The following is a 21581-nucleotide window of genomic DNA, read 5'->3' as shown; positions in this document are numbered from 1 at the left end:
TGTATATAAAAAACAAAACCGATGGGAAGATAAAGGAAGAATGTGGCCTTGACATCTTGCTGCAAGTTAGCCTGGTGCTTTTTTTTTTTTTTTTTTTTTAAACTGTGATGTGTGTGTCGTGTAAGCCTCACATCCCAACAGGGCATGGATTAACCTTTATAGGTTAAACTAAAACAAGATTTTTTGGCCTCCCACCTATCCTCGTTTCAGGACCAGGGGCGGCCCGTGAGCCTAGGTGAGCTAGGCAGTTGCTTAGGGTGCCACTGCCCCAGGCGCCCGATGATGACGTCAAGGGGCGCCCCGTGATGATGTCATGGTCATTGACAGCCATGCAGGCAGGGGTGACGATAGCGCTGCCCCACCTAGGGCACCAGCTGCTGCAGCCGGCCTCAGGCCGCTCCTGTTCAGGACACAAGTTTGACACTGAATTTAACACACACATCTAGAATGAAAAGGCAGAGGATTTCATTACACTTTTACCTTTACATATTAGAGTTGGAATTTCCCAGGATCCACTGTAAGTACAACGCAATGTATTCCTCCCATTTATGCTGCGGAATCCCTTTTTACACTGGTAGTGCACTGTACTGCCCAGATGGGAAATGTTGCTCCAAATCATGTCTGTGTTGGGGATCGAAGGAGGTCGGCCACAGTCTGTTCCTGAAAAAGATCCAAAACAATTTTCATGAGCTAGTTAGTGTTAAGAAATTAGTTAAACGTAGTCACTGAAAGTGACCCCTTAGGACCATGCAACATCTAAAATCCATTAGGAAAGACAAGAATGCATCGTAAAAAGTGGCATTATGGGTTTTTTCTTCAATGGCTCCTTTTCATTAAAACAAAAACAAAAACAACCTGCACACAACTTTGTGCTTCTAAACTAAGCAACAAACTGCCAGCTTCGTACATTCAGTTTTGGACCTGAAAGTCAGCCTGGGTTCTCTACTGCTGGAGCATCACCACAACAGTACAGATTCTGCAAGTCGCCTTCTGCCCTCAGTTCTATCTTTGCAGCCCCAGGGCCTTTTCAACACAAGCCTCATGAGCAAGTCCGTTGATACGCAAGACCAAAAGGAATCCAGTTCTTTGTCCCACAGCTGTTTGGGTTCTGAAGTCACACTCAGAGCAAAAAGCAGCACATGTGAACCTCTTTAATCCTGCAGCCATGGGAAATAAGGTAAGTCAAGTTTCAGGAAATTTTATGGCTCATGGAAGGTGCTGGGACGGGATCTAGGAGGGAGGGTGGAAGGGTGCAAGAGAGGGGTTAGAGTAGAACATTTACCTGATGTCCCTGCAGCTGGGCTCTGCACCCCTTGAATCTCCCCTGCCATTTCCTTGCACCACCCCATGCTCTTGTGGGAGTGTCAGGGAAAAGCCCCCAGAGAAGCTCTTTGCTGCGCTGCCATTCCCCCAGCTGGAGTGCAGCGAAAGGGGACAAGCAGCATGCAGAGCCACTTCCTCCTCCCCCTGCCAGGGTCCATACCACAGATATTCCTTATTTTAAGAGGAATAAGGGATCTTTCGGAAAAGGCTTTATTTTCCGAAAGATCCCCGTCTAGACTGGCACTTTTTGCTGGCAAAGCTCCGAGCAGGAAAAAAGCGGCAGCCATGTTTATGCAAATGAAGCGGGGGCATTTAAATCCCCGCTTCATTTGCAATTGCAGTGTGTCTAATTTGCTTCCCTTTTACGGAAAAGGGATGCAGTCTAGACACAGCCTCAATGTTTCCAGGCTATTATACCAAGTTCAGGAGTCTGATTTGTCTTGCTTACCCCAAACTGTGTCTCACTTAAAAACTACTTGCTTTCAAAATCAGATATAGACATACAAAAACATGATCACAGCACACTATTACTGAAAAATGGCTCCCTCTCTCATTTCTACCACGTAAATTATAAAATAAATCAAACTGGAATGTGAATATTGGACTTACATGTCAATGTATAGTATAAACAAGTCAGTCTGTATGAAATTTTAGTTTGAACTGACTTTACTTGCGCTTTTTATGTAGCCTTTTTTAAGTGGTAAAACTAGGCAAATATCTAGATGAGTTAATATACTCCCTAGAAGACCTCTGCATACCCCACAGGGTACACGTGCCCCTGGTTGAGAATCACTGGACTAGAGAATTAATACTAAAAACCATCATGATTTGTTGATTAATGGTTATTTACCAGGGATGTTAGATGTTGTTTAATTTTAATGTAATAACTGTGTAACCGCACTAAACTTTATCAGTTACATGATTATTCAGTAGGCCCTGGGGGCAGGGCCAGCAGCCAGTGAGCTCCTGGCCCCACTCACAGGAAGCCCTCAGCAGCCCTCACTGCTGCCTCTGAATCAAAAACCATATTTTTTGTATTTGAAAACACAAAATACTTGTATTTTTATTTTCTCTATTTAGAAACTGGGTCCCCATGAAACCGGCTCCTGCCAGCCGCCCTGCACTGTTCCCTCTGCAGCAGCAGCCCTTGCCCATGGGGGTCCTAAGCTCCATGCAGGCAGAGGCTGCTCTGGCATCCCGCTTCCCACCCCACACTGCTGCCTCTGATATAGTGCTCGGACACAGAGGCAGTAGTGCTGGGGGGCAGACAGCTCTGCAGGAGTCAATGGGTGCAGGGGGGCCAGCTTGAAAGTTGGCTTCTTGCATGTACTGGTTCCCACCTGCCCCCCCTCCCCGCCCTCTGCACCGCTGCCTCTCTATCAGAGGCAGCAGTGTGTGTGTGGGGGGGAAGAACAGGTAGCTTGGCGGGAGTCAGTACTCATGGGGAATCAGCTTAAAAGTTGGCTCCCCATGGGCACTGGCTCCCAGCTTCCCCACCTTTGCTGCCTCTGATACAGAGGCAGTGGTGGGGGCGGGGAAAGTATGTGTAGTTGTTCAAATGATTAACCGATCAGCCCAGGCTTATCGGTTAATAGTTTAAACAACAATATGCCAACATATTTACTTTGTATATTTTGACATGTGATATTACTAATTTGTGTTTTCAGTTTACAAGTTTCTGAATCTCAACATCTGCCATTAAATAATTGCCTGGCACTCCCATAATTTCCCACAACTCTGAACATTTAAATCGATACAAACCAGAAAAATTACCACTTAAAAATCAGCATTGATATTATCTGTCAATACTAACTGAATTCCTCTGAGCCTACTTATTAATCACTTTTAAGAACAAACCATACTTTAAGCAACTCTTGTTTGAATTTGAAATGAAGGGTCTTTAAATTGGAAGGAAAAGAATTCAAACATGCTCTGAAACATATTTACCTTCGCATACACCAGTGATGTTTTCCCATTTCTGAATTTCTGTGCATTGTGAAAAATTCTTGTCTCCACTAAAATGAAACCCTTCACGGCATTTATAGTGCACCGTGCTTCCCAGAGTGGTGGAGTTGTCCCAGATCATTTCAGCATGTGGAATCCACAAAGGTCTGCCACAGTCTATTGCTGGGAAAAAAAACCAGGGAAGTAAAAACTGATGATGGAAACAAGCCAAGACACATCACAGGATTTAAAGAAGAGATGCCAATTGTTTCATCAAACCTCACTTCACTTGTTTACATCATCGTTATTATTTGGATCACCACAGTCCCAGGTCTAAGACCTTGCTGGTCGAGATTAAGAATGTTAAAATGAAGTTAATTGACTAGTCGATGGAATTTCCATCAACTAGTCGATAGGCACTTCTGCATTCCTCCTTTGAAATGCACAAGAGCTGGGGAATCCCCAGCTGACCTTGGACTCCACTGACCCTTTGAACACCAACTCCGTGTATTTCAAAGGGGCAGTGGAGCCCGGGATCAGCTGGGGACTCCCCAGCTGATTCTGGGCTCCTAGCAGCATGCAGTGCAGCATGGAACCTGGGGTCATCAGGGGACTCTGAGTCCCCCGCTGGCCCCGAGTTCCATGGCTTTGACATGCACAAGAACCCCCGCTGGGGACTGTGTACACTTCAAAGTAGGCACACGCATGCAGCCTGGAGTCAGTGGGACTTCCCGCTGTCCCCAGGCTGTACGTGAAGTGCCGCATTCGTCCTTTGAAATGTACAAGAGTCCCAGAGGAGGCTCTTGTGCAAAATAACATCTGAAAAATCATAAAAGCATCCAGAGGTTTACTTTCCCCTGCTACGATATTTCATTCAAGCTTTCAAAGAGAAGAGTTGTTTTAGACCAGGACAAGGAAATCCCAGAGGAAAATTTCTACAAGTTATTCAAATCTCTAGGGAGATCATTAAAAAACTAAATGTGGTAATGAATTAAAATTGGTTCACATATTTAACAATAATAAAATTATGAATTTAAAATAATAAAAGAGAAAAGATCAAGTTAATGGAAGAATATAATTTGAAGACAAAGAATGGTGCGAAATCCAAAGTGAATCGAGACACTATTCAGGATTACACTTTACTTTGTTAAAGAAAAGATTAATGGGAACTGATATTAAGAATTAAACCACATGTATCATAAGCAGCACAGGTGGAGGAGAGGAGAAAGCTAAAACTATTCACTGAAAAATGGCCTTAATGTAATTTTGAAGTGATACCTAGAAAAAGATGATTCTGTAAATTTAAGATTTAAGACCAAAACAACTTGCAGCATAAAACTTAAGTGAACATTAAAAGAAAAATATGTAGTAATGTAGAACAATTCCACTCTGACAGGTATCTTTCTGTCTCTACCTTGCTAAATACGTTCAAATTCAGAGCCTTCAGTCTGATACTGCATTACCGAAACAGAGGTTATGTCTACCTTACAGAGGTTTTCCGGGATACTCTGCTGCGTCCAGAGAACGCATCCACTTTTTCAGATCAGTTTCTGAAAAAGAGGGAGTGTTCTTTCGGAAGCCCTGCATTCCTCATTTTATGAGGAATAAGGGCTTTTCCGAGAGGGGAGGTTATTCCCACATTTGGACCGATGTAGATAGGCCAAATGTTGGAAAAGCCTCTTCCAAAAAAAAAAATAGGAAAAAGGTACGCAAATTGCAGTTTGTAATTTGCATACCTTTTTCCAAAAAAAAAAAAAACTGCAGTGTAGACATAACCAGAGTGATGTGTGACAGTCATTTAAGAAACATCAGTAAGTGAGGTTTTGGACAGGATGAACTATAAGCAAACCTTGCCTCAACCCACAGCACCACATCCAGCAAGGTTGAAAAGAAGAAACAAGACAGAAGTGTTTTCTGTCTATTTAATTAACCAAATCCTTTTTAGGTATCCGAACCCTGAATTAACACAAAGATATTGAGGCAGACTCCAAAATTAGAGGCACTTGTTAGACAGTAAGACGGAAATACTGGGTAGGTGCATTTATGCACAGACTAAACTTCATAACAAGGAACAGAAGGATTAGCTACGCAGAATCAGTTTCATGACGCTTTAATCCTGTAGTGATTAGAAGAGTACAACTGTGCCAAGCTAAAGAATAAGTAAAGATCATAATTAAGCATAAGGGAATAGCAGTTTATAAGAAGAGTTAATAAAGACTCTGAGTGGCTTTAAACTGGAAGTCTGTCATAACGCGCACGCGTGCACACACTTATTCTTGTTTACCTCAATATGAACTTGACAAGCCACATCTCTCTACCCATAAAAACAAAGGGTTTTATGGTTTATGTCAACATTGGTCCCATAGTTACGGTTAGCAGCTGACAACAGTCTAGACCTGTGACTTTCAAAAGGATCAAAAGTGACAGCAATGTTTACATGTCTAAGCAGTATCAGCAAGCCCGCAGATGGCTAAGATATTGCAATTTCTTAGGCATGAGAATAGTTTCACTCACGTGAACAGCCCTATATAAAGTCAACTGGACTTCTCATGTGAGTAACTTTACTCACATACCAAAGCAATTGCAATATCTGGTTCCAAGCCACACCAGATCCTTCGCTTAGCTTAACCACAGAAATATCTTCCATTCAAACAGAGTTTTTTACACCTTTAGAAAATCCAAAAACAAACATTTAGGTGCCAAAGAATCAAAAAGTGAAACCAACCAGCTGAATTTCAGCATCAAGCCAAACAAAATACAAAAACGTAGATTTAGGCCCAGATTTTAATGGTATTTCATCACTGTTGTGCTCAGCTTTATAAAGCTTAACTGATATAGTAGCCTAGATCTCATTTTTCAAAAAGGTCTTAGGCACGTAGGCATCTACATTCCATTGACAGTAGGATTGAGACTCCTAAATCCCTTTCATTTACAAGAGGTAGGCTCTAACGCCATTAGCGATTATGACGCTGAGCACAGCAATGCCTAAATACCTTCAAAAAATCTGGGACACAGTGCCAGACCCTAACACAGTACAAAACAGTGTAGGGTTCTGGGCCTGCAGAGATTTACACCAGCTGAGACAGTGACATTTTGGTTTTAAAGTCCTTTATACTTTATGGTCTTATTAACAAACACAAATAAGAAAACTATTTAACCAATGGCTTCTATTTTGTGAGTACCCTGTTAGAGCCTGCAGGTGACATTTTCAATCAGACAATGGGGAAGTCTCATTGATCGTCTCTTACAACTTGTCTATATTTACTGGAGGATCGAGTAAAGACCCGCTAAATCAAACACTGGGTGCTCCCGTCAACTGTGATACTCGTTCGTTGCAAGGAGTAAGGGAAGTTGACAGGAGAGTTTCTTCAGTTGACCTCCAGCTGTGGGGCCACTACAGAAAAATCGATGTAAGGTACATCGACTCCAACTATGCAATTGTCATAGCTGGAATTGCATATCTTACATCGATTTTCTCTGCCAGCATAGACTTGGACTAAGTGGTGACGGTTACTTTTGAAATAATGTCTATCATACAAGAAATCTGTATGTTTATTTACTTTACCTTTGCACACCAGATCAGCACCTTCCCACTGTCCTTTTGCATTACAAACTGCAGTCTGGTTTCCACTTTCAATAAGGTAACCATGTAGGCAAATATAAGCAACTTCACTTCCATAGGTGGTGCTTCTTAGAGGCGCTGAATATGCATTCAAGATGGAAGGTGGGACCCCACAATCCACAGCTACAAGCAAAGATGGAAAGGGGGCATGGGAGGAGAAAAACCACACACTGACATTAGAAATGACAGAACACAAAAGAGGTTCATAGCCACAGCACGAGGCCTTCCCATTTAAAATAAGAATTGAAATGACTTCACAGGTATAAAACCCATGCTCTGCTACACCTGTCTGAAGTGTAAAACAAATGCATTGTCCTGTATCTGCAATACACAAGGCATTAAACACAGCAGAAAGTGGCACAAAAGAGTCCATCTCTTTGATCCAATGCCTTGCACTTATTTATTTTTAGTGTACATAAGAACATAAGAGCGGCCGTACTGGGTCAGACCAAAAGTCCATCTAGCCCAATAGCCTGTCTGCTGACAGTGGCCAGCACCAGGTGCCCCAGAGGGGGTAGACTGAAGACAATTATCAAGCAATTCGTCTCCTGCCATCCCTCTCCAGCCTCTGACAGAGGCCAGGGACACCATTTCTATCCCCTGGCTAATAGCCTTTTATGGACCTAACCTCCATGAAATTATCTAGTTTCTCTTTAAACTCTGTTATAGTCCTAGCCTTCACAAAAAGCCTTACAAAAAGAGAGAGAGAGAGAGAGACCATATTTAGGTTTGGATCTGTTACAGTGTAACAGGCTGCCCATATTGCTTCCCGGACCCTATCACCGCTCACAAAACTGCCCTCTCCCGTCACAGAACTATGCAGCAGTAATTTCAAATCAATTCTGATCATTCACTCCAAAGGAAAGTTATAAACTTCAAAGACAAATTACATCCTCATCTGATGAAATGGGTTTTACCTAATAAATTTGTTAGTTTCAAAGGGTGCATCCACACAGCACCCTAAACTCGAAATAAGCTATGCAATTTGCGCTACCTAAATTGCGTATCTTATTTCGATTGTATTTCAAAATAGCTTATTTTGAGTCTACACAGTGCCAAATTTCAAAACAATGTGCTATTTCGAAAAATCCCTTCAGCCTCGTAGAATGAGAGTTACAGAGATGCCGGAATAGTACGCCCGTTATTTTGAAAAATATTTTGAAATAATGGATACATTTAAAAGACGCAGGGTAACTATTTCAGGATACCTCTGGTATCTCGAAATAGCCCCGCTGTCTAGATGTACCCTAAGGGTGTGTCTACACTGCACCATTGTTCGAAATAAGATACACAATTTGTGTAGCTCAAATTGCATTTCTTAGAACATAAGACCGGCCATACTAGATCAGACCAAAGATCCATCTAGTCCAGTATCCTGTCTGCCAACAGTGGGCAATGTCAGATGCCCCAGAGGAAGTGAACACAATAGGCAATCCTCACGTGATCTTATTTCAAAATAACTTATTTAATAATTTAGCGGTGTGATCCAAATAACCTGCTATACCAGTGGTCCCCAACCATTAGAGGCTGCCGGGTGACAGGGGGTGTGGCCATTCACCTGCCGGGCGCCAGAGGGCGGGGACATATGCATGCCCAGAGGTGGGCCCCCCCATAGCCGCGTGCTTGGGGCCGCGCACCCAGGGCCAGCCCTCCCCATGCGCCACGTGCCCAGAGCCGGCGCTCCCCCCAAGCACCGCGCGCCCAGAGTGTGGGCGGCAAATTCGCGGCGCTCCCAGGGCCGGCACTTACCATGCGCCCAGGGCCAGCTCCAGCACCATGCATGCACCATGTGCCTGGGGCCAGGCCAGCCCCAAGCACTTGGCGGGCGCACACACCGTGTTGGGGACCACTGTGCTATACCAAAACGTCTCTTACTCCTCGTAGAATGAGGTTTAAGGGAGGTCAGAATAGCAAGCCCAAAATAACGAGCTTGCTGTGAAGATGCGGGATAGCTATTTCTGGATACTCCGGTGTCCTGAAATAGCATTGCAGTGTAGACATAGCCTAAGGTGCCACACACAGGACTGCTCGTTATCCTCATCCAGATATTTAAATCAGAAAGGATCTGTGCCGTTTAAAATATTCTGATGAAAAAAATTTTTGTGTTGTGTTTGTACAGCACCTTGCAGAACAGAGTGCTAGTCCACTCTTAGGCCTCCTAGACAATACAAATTATTAACAACAACATAATAGCAGTGGCTGCCTGGGATTACACCTGCTATGAAGTCTGGCACAGTTGAACTAATATCCACTATCAGCTTGATCAGAGAAAATACCGTGTAAAGTTGTCATATGAAAAAACACTTAAGTGTAGTTTGTGAATAACGTTTGTGAATTCTTGGGCTTCCTGAACAGAAACAGATTGCAATTGGTTGAGGAAACATATCATGATTGATATGCTTGTGACTTGATATGGTCAAAGAGTCACCAATGGAGTTTTCAGAACCTAAAGAATGTTTTAAATGGCTCTGTTACTAATAAGTAAGAAGCCAATTTGGCTAATGGTTCAGAAAGGGACACCTGCAATAAAAAGGAGAAATCGTTTATCTTTTCAGATTTTGAACAGTTATGTCAAGAGAAGACAGCTCTTGCTAGTGAAACTAGTTTTTAGCAAGAAATGGACACCACAAGTTTATATTCCACGGATAGATTATATAGAAAACAATTATTTTGGGAAGGGGAAGAGATGTCAGAAACGTATTGGCAAAAGCTACGTTCTGAGGAAGCCATAGCTGGTATTCTGTTTGACACAATCAAAAAGAGAAAAAACTTGCCTAAAAGCAAGATACCAGATGTGCCAAAAATGCTGTTCAAATGGTGGTTTTTTTTTTTTTTTTTAAAGACAAACGTACTGGCATTTCACAAGAACTGCCTCTTATAAATGGGCCTCTCTTTGAAGTGACTGTACCAGGGTTTGTGGGCTTTTTTTTTTTTTTGGTTTATTTGTTTTGGCTGAAGCGCATTCTTTACTTTTCTTTGGGGAAAACAAAAACTGACTGTGATTAAAGATTACCCAGCAATACCATGGCCTTACATTTTGTTACTTACAACTAATATCCACTGTAAAGCTTGAAGAACAGTCAAGAACAATTTTATCTTCAATTGCCTGGAATTCTTTTTCTGTCCTGTAAATTAAACCTGTTTATACTTAACCTTTCCCAACTATATTACTGTGGGCATCTTTATTCTTAAGACACCAACAAGCTGCCTCAGAAAACACCTCACAGATCAGAAACCCAAATTGCTGTGTTCAGAGGTTAAAAAAAAAACAAAAACAAAAAAACTTACCTATATTAACTGATTTTTTTAGGCACTCTGCCTTTTGCTTTCCTCCCATCTGCTGCCAACGAACACTTCCAGTTTCACACACCAATGAAAGGATGCTCAAGTTATCCCAGGAAATAAAGAATTCTACCCTAGTAAGTAACAGTATTTTAGCGTGAAATCTGACGGAGCTGGTTAGTCTGTCACCAATGCCAAGTGGAAAGGTTATGGAGTTACAGGAGATACCATTTGTTATCGAGATCTGATGACAACCCAGACCAAGCACAAATCGTTTGGAGGTGGTTTCTCAGAGTCGCTCTCCTTCCTGGAGCTACTGGGGGAAGATCACAAGTGGCTTGACACCCTACGAGAGTCACAAAGTGAATTAGACCCAGCCCCCACAGATCTTCAGAAAAATGGATGGCACCCAACTAAGTCAGTGGTCTCTTCTCATTTGATAGCCTCTTCCTCAGATAAGAGCATTTGTGATGCATGTATGCAAAATACTACAGAAATACTTTGAGCTAGAGAGGACAGAAGCACAGTGCTCAGCATGTTAAAATAGCAGCAAAACTTAGGGAGGGAGATTGACAGAGGGCGGGGGATGGGAACTCGGTCGCCTCATGCCCCTCCTGGAATTTCTTCACATGCCTCCAGGGGGGCACTCCCCCCCAATTTGGGAACCCATGATTCTAGTGGATTTCAGCATCAAAGGACAACGAGCAATACATTAACAGGTACAATACAATAATGGGTGCGGCACAAGAAGCAAAGAACTCAATCAAAATCTCTGTTAGGGATATAAATAATGTTTAAAAAAAGACAGTGTGTAAACTATTAACATTTTACCAGTTAATAATTTAACCATTATGCTCTGCTGCCTCCCCTACATGCCCAGGGTCCTGGCTGTTGCCTCTGAATGCCAGGAGGCTCCATTTGCTGCCAGTCCTCTGCCTAGGGTCCCAGCTGCCACCATGTGCCCAGGGCTTTGCTGCTTGCAGGGCATCAGGGATCCCACGAGTATGTGTGTGAGTGAGAGAGAGAAAGAGAGAGAGAGAGAGAAAGAGAGGCAGCCAGGATCCGGGGGAGGGAGCAGCAGCTTGGCCTATGTTGCCGGACCCGCACTGGAATCCCACAGCTGAGTTTAAATGTGAACTGGAATTCCTTACTGGGAGCACTAATGCTTATCAGTCAACATTTTCCATCCCTGATCTCAGTCCTGTTTTTGAGGAGTGGGACCGGACACTCGCACCACAGAATCAGCGAAGCCTGAGGATGGGGTGGAACCTGAGGTGTCAGTAGAGGAGGAGAAGGAAGCTGGGGCTACCTGTACGGGTTGGCCACAGAATGAGGAAAACCAGGATTCAGTTATCAAGATGCATCTTCATAAACATAAGCTTGGGCCACCAATGCGATGGCTAAGGTGCTGGAACATGCCTCTGGAGACTGACGGCACACAAACTCGGGCTCTAAAGCCAGAAGGGATCTCTGAGATCATGTCTGACCTCCCGTAGACCAGAGACCACAGAACGTGCCTGAAATAATTCCTGTTTGAACCACAGCAGAGCTTTTAGATAAAATATCCAACCCCAGTTTACAGGTTCTCAGCAACAGAGACTCCACCACAAGTCTTGGTAAGCTGTTCAAATAGTTAGCTACTTTCACTGTTTAAAAAAGCATACAGGTTGAACTGCTATAAGGATTCAATCTTAAGGACCTGACTGGTTCTGAACCAGAGAATTTGCCAAACCACGGGAGGTCAATATCGTCTAGCGGCATTACCCACACTTCCCCTGCTCACTGGGATCTTAGAAGACATTTGGGGCAAATTAAAACTAAGTTACAGCACAGAACACAGAGCCAGGACTGGTGGCTGCAAACAAACTTTATGGAACTATGAGCAACTTGGTCACACCCATGATAAGTGGACACTTGACTAATTCAAGTCATGTCACACCAGGAATGTTGCTGGACCAGACAGTGTTGGACTAGAGAGATTTTCAACCTGTACCTTGTTTCTAGTCTGAATTTGTCCTGCTTCAAATGCCAGTCACTGGATCTTGTTACACTTTGTCTGCATGTTGGTTTTGTTGTAAAGACAACACAATTATCCTCAAAGGGAGATAGAAATTTCAGAGCCACAATATTCCTGGCTGATGAATGTTTTTAATTATGCCACAGCGAATATTCACCTGCTGACTGATTGTTAATCAGCAATATTCTCCTAGCTTCCTCCACCAAGGATTAATCAACCTCAAAAATAAAAGTACTGAGTGCCTCTGGTTCCCCAGGCATGTGATAGAAGCAGCAGCATTTGTTAAGGGCGGAAGCCTTATTGTAGAGAGGCTGAAGTTAAACAATGTTCCTCTCAATGAAAGCTCACTGGCCTAGCTTGCCTGTCATGGCAATATTTCTTTGTGAACAGTCTTCTGAGTCACCCTGCTTTCCAGTGAGAGGGCCCACTGGTGGAGTATGAGGAACATATTTACTTTAAAAAAATATATAAGCTATAGAGTCAATTAATTTATTTAAATTATTCAGCTAGGGCATCAGGGAAGTCAATGTGATATGCAGGTTATCAGCACCTCTGAAAATCAGGCAGCATAGAGAAATCCTAACTTGAAATACCCAACTCAATACACGACTACAAGCAATGAGCAGCCCCGTGGTGTTTTAGGGACAAACAAATGGAAGTGCTCTTTGTTGCCAAAATGTTGCAAGACTATGTAAGTGAGAACACGAGGTAGTGGCAAGTTTGTTCTGTAATCTCTGGCTGTGCACTTCAGCTTGGATAGATGGGTGCAGGAGAGGGAGATGAACAGGTAACCATACCCGGGTGCAGCCCACTCAGGCAGAGGACTGCTCCAGCCCTGTGGAGCTGCAGGCTCCTAGCCCATGCAAGCTGAGAGTTGGCAGCCTCACACGGGACTGGAGGTGGCAGCCTCACACGGGACTGGAGGTGGCAGCCTGGAAGAGTGGGGCCAGAAGCAGCCCACAGTACAGAGGCCACTCCAGCCCACCCCTGTTTAATCAGTTAACCGGTTAAGATTAAGGTTTAACCAGTTAACCGATTAAAGGGGATTTTACATCCCTAGTGCAGGACAGGGCTTTTGTGGATTGCTACTGTCGTGTGTATCAGATATAGAACTGCAATTCTAACAGATACTGGAGAAAAGAAGAAGAGGGACGACAGAGGAGTATTTATTTCAAGTTCAGATTCATAAGGGTTTATGCAAGAATAAACTACTGTTTGGGGAGGGAGGCTGGCATATACCAGAATACGTTATCAAAAGCCTAATTCATTATTTTATTCCTCTCTCTCAGGCTTATTGTATTCACTTGATCTTACTCAAAAGCTCTTTATCCCCCCCGCTTCCCTTCCCCTTAAAGCAGTAGTCCCCAACGCGGTGCCTACGGGTGCCATGGTGCCTCTCGGGACATATATGTGTGCCCGCTGAATGATCTGGGCCGGCCTCCGCCCCCGGTGCATGTGCGGCGCCGACCCCAGACACATGGCGCATGGGCAGCCCTGTCCCCAGGTGCATGGCACATGCACACTGCTGGCCCCGGGCGTGCAGCGCATGGGCGGCCCGGCCCCCAGACGCGCGGTGCATGAGCGGTCACGCCCACGGGTGCCCGGCAGCCCCAAAAGGTTGGGGACCACAGCCTTAATGCAACACAATTATGCAAATAGGATATGGCAGATTTCTTCTTTACTCAGAAACTAACCATATCACCTACATGGCACATTTAAACTTCTCCAGCCTTGCATACTCAAACCACTGCTGAGAGCCTATAACAGGAGTGGGCAAGCTATAGCCCATGGGCTGCATCCAGCCCATCCAACCTTTAGGAATACCAGTCCAGCAGCACAGTGGGGCTAAGGCTGGCTCCCTGCCTGCTGTGGCTCCATGCCACCCCCCCGAAGCAGCGGATGCCCCTTACAGCCCATGAGCAAGAGGGTTCCGTGCACTGCCCTCCTCAGCAGGCACTGCCCCTGCAGCTCCTATTGGCCAGGAATGGGGAACTGCAGAGCTGCAACCAATGGGAGCTAAGAGGTCAGCACCTGCAGGCGAGGGCAGCACATATAACTGCCTGCCCAACCCCAGGAGCCACTGCCAGACATGCCAGCCCCCTCCGGGAGCAACTCAGGGCCAGGGCTGGGCGGGGGGAGCCCGCCTTAGCCCTGCTGTGCCACCACCTGGAGCTACCCATGGTAGGCAGGACCCACACCCAAACCCCTCCCATACTTCAAACTCTGCACTGAGCCCTACACTCATTGCCCACCATACGATTTCCCTACCCAGAGGTGGACCTTGGGCCAAAAAGTTTGCCCACTACGGAGTTTTTCTGGGATATTGGAAGTATCCTGGAAAAACTCTGCTGCGTCCAGGGAATGCATCTGCTCTTCTGAAATTTTTTTTGGAAGAACAGACGGGCTCTTTTGGAAGCCCTGTATTCCTCATTTTATGAGGGATAAGGGCTCTTCCGATAGAGGAGGTTTTTCCAACATTTTACCCCGTGTAGATGGGCCAAACGTCAGAAAAGCCTCTTCCGAAAAAAAGAAGTTGCAGTTCCCAATTTGCGCACCTTTTTCCAAAAAAATCCAGCAGTGTAGACATAGCCATAATGATGCAGAGCCAACCCAAGCGTTGATGAGACAAGTTAAATTCACAAAAGCAAAAGAGTAACACAAAGGGCTCTGGCGTTGGAAACTCAAAACTACGGGTGAGAGCATGTACCGCCATAGATCTGATTGTAGCTGTTAGTATGAACATCACCCACTGGCTCTCACCTTTGCACGAAACAGTGTTCCCAGATGGATGAAAAAATTCTGTTCCATTTTCTGGTCTGTACCCTTCCATACAAGAGCACTTGTAGCTTCCAACAGTGTTCACACATCGTCCCCCAGCACCGCACAGACCAGGCACCTGGCACTCGTCTATATCTAGAAACCCAGACCAAACGTTACAAGCTTGTTAAGTGGCTTTCCTCTTACGTCTCAATTCTGCAACGTACCAAGTGTATCCTAGAAGGTGTGAAGCATCCTCAACTCCCATTAGCTTCACTGGAAGGCAAAAAAGTCTGCATCTTTAACATTAATTTTAGTTACCACATGGCAAAACAGACACTATAGTCTCCACTCTAATTCATATTCCTGACCTGGAAATACTCAGCAGTATCTGTATTTTTAATCAATAAAAACCGAACAGTCATTGCTCCATGGAAATCAACACTTCAGCTGAAGCAGAATATTCCATAGTGAACAAAACTGACATGCAAGGAAAAATATGGAAGTGGAAAGAAGGGCTATCATCCCATTGTCTTAATTTCTGGTTTCATTTTGCCACTCACTTTTATACAAACAGAGTGTGAATTGTTGCTACAAGAGTGTAAAACAGCAGAAAACATAATGGGGCAATGACAAGCACTAGATATGGTTGCAAATGTTTGCAAGACTGGGATGCAGGTTAGGTGTAAGTGAACAGTAACCGCTTTTACATAGTATCAAAAATAAAATCAATGTGACTGCAAAGAAACATCCGCATTTGTCATAGAAAATGGATTATCAAGCACCAGATCCCTAGCATGTGATCCAAGTTGCGGTATTTACCTGTACAGTATGTGCCATCATTGGGAATAAATGTCTTGTTGTTGTTAGAAGGATGGTAGCCTTCGAGACAAATGCAGTAAAAACTTCCATGTGTATTATGACATGATGTGTGCTCACCACAGATCTTGCTCGCCCCAATCTGGCATTCATCTTTATCTGTTGACGTATTCAAAACATGTCAGAGATTAAAAATCAAATCGAACCTTTCACTGTCAAGCAGCCTTCTCCTTACCATGTTTTTTCCCTAATTTGTTAACTCTGTAAATACCTGCCCATTAGCTACAGCACTTTGCAGCTATTGTTTTAATACAGGCTATCACCACTTCCACTGGACATCCCTGATTCACTTACTATTCCAGCCACATGTGATGCACAATATGAAAAGGGAGCCAACATGGGTGAGAAAATCTCTTTTATTAGACCAACTTCTACTGCAGAGAGAGAGAAGCTTTTGAGCTGCACTGAGTTCTCCAAGTCTGTACAGCTCTGTCACAACAGCAGTGGCCCGTAAAAAGAGATCCTACCCACCTTGTTTCTCCAATATCCTGGGATTAACACACCTACAAGCAGCACTGCAAGTGCTAAAGAGACAACGCCAACTTTATATCATTTTTATTGGAAACAGCTAATATGTTATTAACACCCACCTATGAACATTAGAACTGGAAGAATTTTAAAAATTATCATCTGTGATGAGAGACCTGAATAATTTAGTAAAATCCATCTCAATTTCAATTTAATCTCAATTTTGTTTGTAGTCAATTTCATTTTCTGGTCCTCAGTGAAGTAATGTCTGGGTAGCAAATGATGAATGGGCGTGTTTTGTTTTGTTTTTTTTAATTTCCACTGAATTTATTTTTTTTTGTAAAACCATCAAACATCCTAGAATTTAAAAAAAGGACGTAAATGATGAAACGAAACATCCCCCACCCCTGCCGCGGTTAACCGTTATGTTGGCATTCTTGGTTTTGAGAAACTGTCAAGTGTGAACACAGGCCTTTTGTGAAGAACTTGGTGATATTAACCAGGATCAAACATTTGGGTACATTCTCGTCCGCACTGTTTGTTCGTCTGTGCCATGGGCAGCAGGTATGCTAGGCGAGGGGAGGCACTGCCTTCTCAAACCACCAGCCTAGCTCTGCCCCTAGAACACCTGCCATAGGCATTCTGGGGGCGGAGTGCTGCTGTCCCCCACCCCCAGCACCCACCCTCCCGCTGCTGGAAAGGCTGGGCAGCCTGGCGCACCCTCCTCCCTACCCAGGTGCTGGGGCTACACTGAGGCGCAGCTCTCCCTGCCTCCTTGCTCCCACAAGGCTGGGCTGGGCTGTGCAGCACACCTTGCTCCGGGGCTGGAGAGGCTGCGGTGAGTGCACACCCACTCCCCTCCCCTCTCCATGGTCGGAAGGGGCAGTATGTGCGTGTCACGTCACCTCCTCCTCCCGGGGGGGAGGGCCTAACAGAAGAGGGTGGGGCTGGGAGCTTGCCTCCTCCAGTCTAACCTTCACCAACCACCCATGGTCTGTGGCAACCCAGAGTTCAAACCTACAGTGCTTTAGCCTGCTGCACATTAAACTGGCCTTGTAGGCCATGCGGCTATTCCACAGTGCACTCTGACGAGCCTACGTACACAGCAGAACTTGGGAGTGCCTTGTTGCAGAGTCCACATAGCCACATAGCGTGGGCCAGGCTGGAGCACTACAGATTTACACCTGGATTGATGTACAGCAGTTCCCTGTAAGCTGGGAACTTGAGCGGCAGCTCAGGAGATTCAAATGCTGCCCCCCCCCCCCCCAGGCCACCAGCTGATTGGCAGAGCGCCCACAGCTAAGATGTGTTTCTACTGGTGGTGCACGTGTCTTGGTGCACGTTTATTCTGCACATGAATGAAAAAGATGAGCGGGAACATTACTGTACAGTAACACAGTGTGTAGACAAGCCCTAAGACACTGCACGTGCTCCTAAAGCATAGCCTACCTTGACAATGAGTCCTCCCGTTACCCACAAAGCCATAGTTACAGATGCAGACGTTTTTGCCGTCTTTTTGTTGACACGTGGCATGAGCATGGCAAGTGGCACAGACATCCAGGACTGAACTATTTGTTGCTGCTTGAAGAAAATAAAGAGTTACAAAAAATGCCAAAGATGTGGTGTGCAGATCAGCTCAGTGAATGGGGGAGGCAGCAATTAGAGTTTAATACATGGCTAAAACTTCAGAGGGAATCCTTTGAAATCAAGTCCCAAGTCATATCCTAGTTTGAAGCAAAAATTCAATCCATTATAAGAAAACTGGGAGAAGTGGGAGTGAACTGAACATCATAGCACATGGAACATGGCATTCCTAAATGAGACTAGTTGGCATAATCCAACTGATAATCTTTGGGAAGAACAAATTGTCCTATGTAGGGATGTCAACATGTAGGCGAATACATGATTAACCTATAAGCTTGGGCTTAATCTTATCAACTACATGCACTTCCTCCCCCTGGCTGCCTCTGTATCAGAGGCAGCAAGGTGGGGGAGGAGGTGGGAGCCGGTGTCCATGCCCAAAAGCAGCGGATCTGCAGAGGCATTTGTCCCCCACCCCCAGCACAGCTGCCTCTGATAAAGAGGCAACAGTGCGGAGTGGGGAGGGCAGGCAAGGGCCAGTATACATGGGAAACCAGCTTTCAAGCCAGCTCCCCATGCATATCAGCTCCTGCAAGCTGCTTGTGCCCCCCACCCTGGCACAGCTGCCTCTCTGAGGCAGCAGTGCGGTGGGATAGGTGGGAACCGATACACATAGGGAACCAGCTATTAAGCCAGCTCTCCTCGTGTGCCAGTATTAGGAAATTCTACTAGGCTACTTGCCCAGGATAAGAAATCTTCTTTTGACAAGTCAATAAACTCCCCCCTGAGCTATCATCACGGTAACCGAACAGAGGAGCAATTTTTTGCCGGGTTAGTAAATTTCTATGTTCAGTTTTGCACGGGTGAGCTACATCATGGCATTTGTATTTTGCATGATGGGCTGAACAATACCATAATGAAAACTTTTATACAGCTTCACCATGAGTTTGACTTGCCTGAACATCAGACTGACAAATGCATCTTTACTACACTAAAAGCAAAAATGTAAAACAGCTCTTGAAAACCATCCAGTTTGTTCTATACTAAATCAACTGTGCAAGATTCTTCATGAGAATTCTAACAACTGTGTGATGCTGTACAACCCCCTAGAGCCCAACAAAAGCCTGATTTTTCTGACAATTCAGTAGGATTATATCATATGCAGGCAGAAATGTATTTTTAAAATTGCCCATGATAACTTGATGGATCTTCATACGAAGGCAATTCAGTTTTATACTATCTACCATATAAACTGGGATCTGACAGAATTTCCTGTATGTGCTGCCATGAAAACCTACACAGGATTAGTTACTTTTGAGACAGGGAGCTCAAAAGAATTAAACTTTGCTCACAACTGTGACAAACCATTTTCATTTCTATTTGTGGTCTAATGTAGGTGCTATTTTTCAACTTTGTGCGCTCTCCATTATGGCTCTTTGGTGGTCATTTAGCACCATTTTGACAGGCTACTGATTACCTGCTGAACAGCAGCTCAGGCCCCATCATCTTCTATAATGCTGCTGGTAAGTGACTAAGCCAATCTTCAATCAGCAAATCCAATTACAGATGCCATATAAAAATCCATCCGCAGGGTGTTATGAATTCTTTTCCCATCCTATGTTTTTCTTGTCACATCTGCACATGTTAACTCTCGAAGCAGTTGAGAGCCTGTGCAACAGGTTTGCCACCAGAACAATCTTTCCTAGGCTAGGATTTCCAGGTCACCGGGAGATATGCCGCATGACTTCACACGGCCTTTAAGGCATCTTTATAACACTCTGACCACCAATAGAGCGCTTTCCGCAAACAAGCTGACTATAGAAGACCATCTTCTGTATCCGTGTATGATCCACCCTCATAACATGACCAATCCAGCAAAACCTTTTGTTCATAAGCATGGCCCCCATGCACATGACACCACACAACTTTGGGATCTCTGTGTTTATAATTTTGTCCCACCAATTTGCAGGGGCAGTCTTCTGAAGGCAGCATATATGGAGCTAATCAAACTTTGAAACATGGTGGCGACATATGGTCCATGACTCCAAGCCATGCAGCAGGATATTCAGGACAACTACCTGATAAAGGGTTACCATCATATGAAGCTTGACACCATGATTATTCAATAGATTTGGCTAGTTGAGCAGTTCAACATTTATACTGGAGGACAGTATGCTTCCAAGGTAGCAAAACTTGCCAACAGCCTTAAGAACAGCATCAGCTGCAGTGACCACTGGTGTGTTGGGCTCTTTCCAAACACCGGTACACAGCCTCTGTCTTCATGAGGCTCACAGTGAGTCTTAAATGGTGAGCAGAGGTATCAAAATGATCAAATGTCCCACGCATTCTCAACTGAACAAGCCAATAATGCAAAGTCATCAGCAAACAGGAGGTCATGGATAGTTGTAGTGAACATTTGAGACTCACACCAAATTCTTTGACAATGCTGCTGTCAGTTCAAAACTGACTAAGTATGCCCAACGTGAAATCCTTGAAAGCAGCTAACAGCATAATTGAAAAGTAGACGCAGAACAGGAGAGAAGTAAGGACACATAAGAACGTAAGAACATAAGAACAGCCATACTGGGTCAGACCAAAGGTCCATCTAGCCCAGTATCCTGTCTGCCGACAGTGGCCAACACCAGGCGCCCCAGAGAGGGTGGACCAAACACAGCGATCAAGCGATTTGTCTCCAACCATCCCTCTCCAGCCTCTGACAAACAGGGGCCAGGAACACCATTTCTATTCCCTGGCTAATAGCCTTTTATGGACCTAACCTCCAGGAAATTATCTAGCTTCTCTTTAAACTCTGTTATAGTCCTAGGCTTCACAGCCTCCTCTGGCAAGGAGTTCCACAGGTTGACTACATGCTGTGTGAAGAAGAACCTTCTTTTATTAGTTTTAAACCTGCTACCCATTAACTTCATTTGTTGTCCTCTAGTTCTTCTATTATGGGAACTAATAAATAACTTTTCTTTATTCGCCCTCTCCACACCACTCATGATTTTATAGACCTCTATCATATCCCCCAAGTCTCCTCTTTTCTAAACTGAAAAGTCCCAGTCATTTTAACTTCCCTTCATAGGGGACCCGTTCCAAACCCCAATCATTTAGTTGCCCTTTTCTGAACCCTTTAGAAGGCCAAAATATCTTTTTTGAGGTGAGGAGACCACATCTGTACACAGTATTCAAGATATGGGCATACCATAGTTTTATACAGGGGCAGTAAGATACTCTGTGTCTTATTTTCTAGCCCTTTCTTAATAATTCCTAGCATCCTATTTGCCTATTTTTCTTGACCGCCGCTGCAAACTGTGTGGAAGTTTTCAGGGAACTATCCATGATAACTCCAAGATTTCTTTCCTGATTTGTCATAGCCAAATTAGCCCCCATCATACTGTACGTATAGTTGGGGTTATTTTTCCCGATGTGCATTACTTTACACTTATCCACATTAAATTTCATTTGTCATTTTGTTGCCAATCACTCAGTTTGGTGAGATCTTTTTGGAGTCCCTCACAGTCTGCTTCTGTCTTGACTATCCTAAACAGTTTGGGATCATCCACAAACTTTACCACTTCACTGCTTACCCCTTTCTCCAGATCATTTATGAATAAGTTGAACAGGATTGGTCCCAGGACTGACCCTTGGGGGATACCACTAGTTACCCCTCTCTATTCTGAAAATTTACCATTTATTCCTACCCTT

At 44.4% G+C, this 21581-nt stretch overlaps 1 protein-coding gene across 4 annotated transcripts in view; it reads right to left on the bottom strand.

Moving 5' to 3' along the window:
• SUSD1 (sushi domain containing 1) overlaps positions 1-21581 on the bottom strand; it is a 90290-nt gene that overhangs the window by 60846 nt on the left and 7863 nt on the right. For 2 of the 4 annotated variants that reach the window (XM_075931418.1, XM_075931415.1), the window contains exons 2-7: positions 17742-17873; positions 15768-15923; positions 14949-15101; positions 6833-7012; positions 3271-3450; positions 481-660 (exon numbers count right to left, since the gene is read on the bottom strand). In XM_075931418.1, coding sequence (XP_075787533.1) covers positions 481-660; positions 3271-3450; positions 6833-7012; positions 14949-15101; positions 15768-15923; positions 17742-17873 — 981 coding nt within the window. The remainder of the gene's footprint in view (positions 1-480; positions 661-3270; positions 3451-6832; positions 7013-14948; positions 15102-15767; positions 15924-17741; positions 17874-21581) is intronic. The other 2 variants (XM_075931416.1, XM_075931417.1) reach the window with 2 other exon arrangements.

Source organism: Pelodiscus sinensis, chromosome 6, assembly GCF_049634645.1.
Source record: "Pelodiscus sinensis isolate JC-2024 chromosome 6, ASM4963464v1, whole genome shotgun sequence".
NCBI lineage: Eukaryota > Metazoa > Chordata > Testudines > Trionychidae > Pelodiscus > Pelodiscus sinensis.
This window is presented reverse-complemented; position numbering and strand designations above follow the sequence as displayed.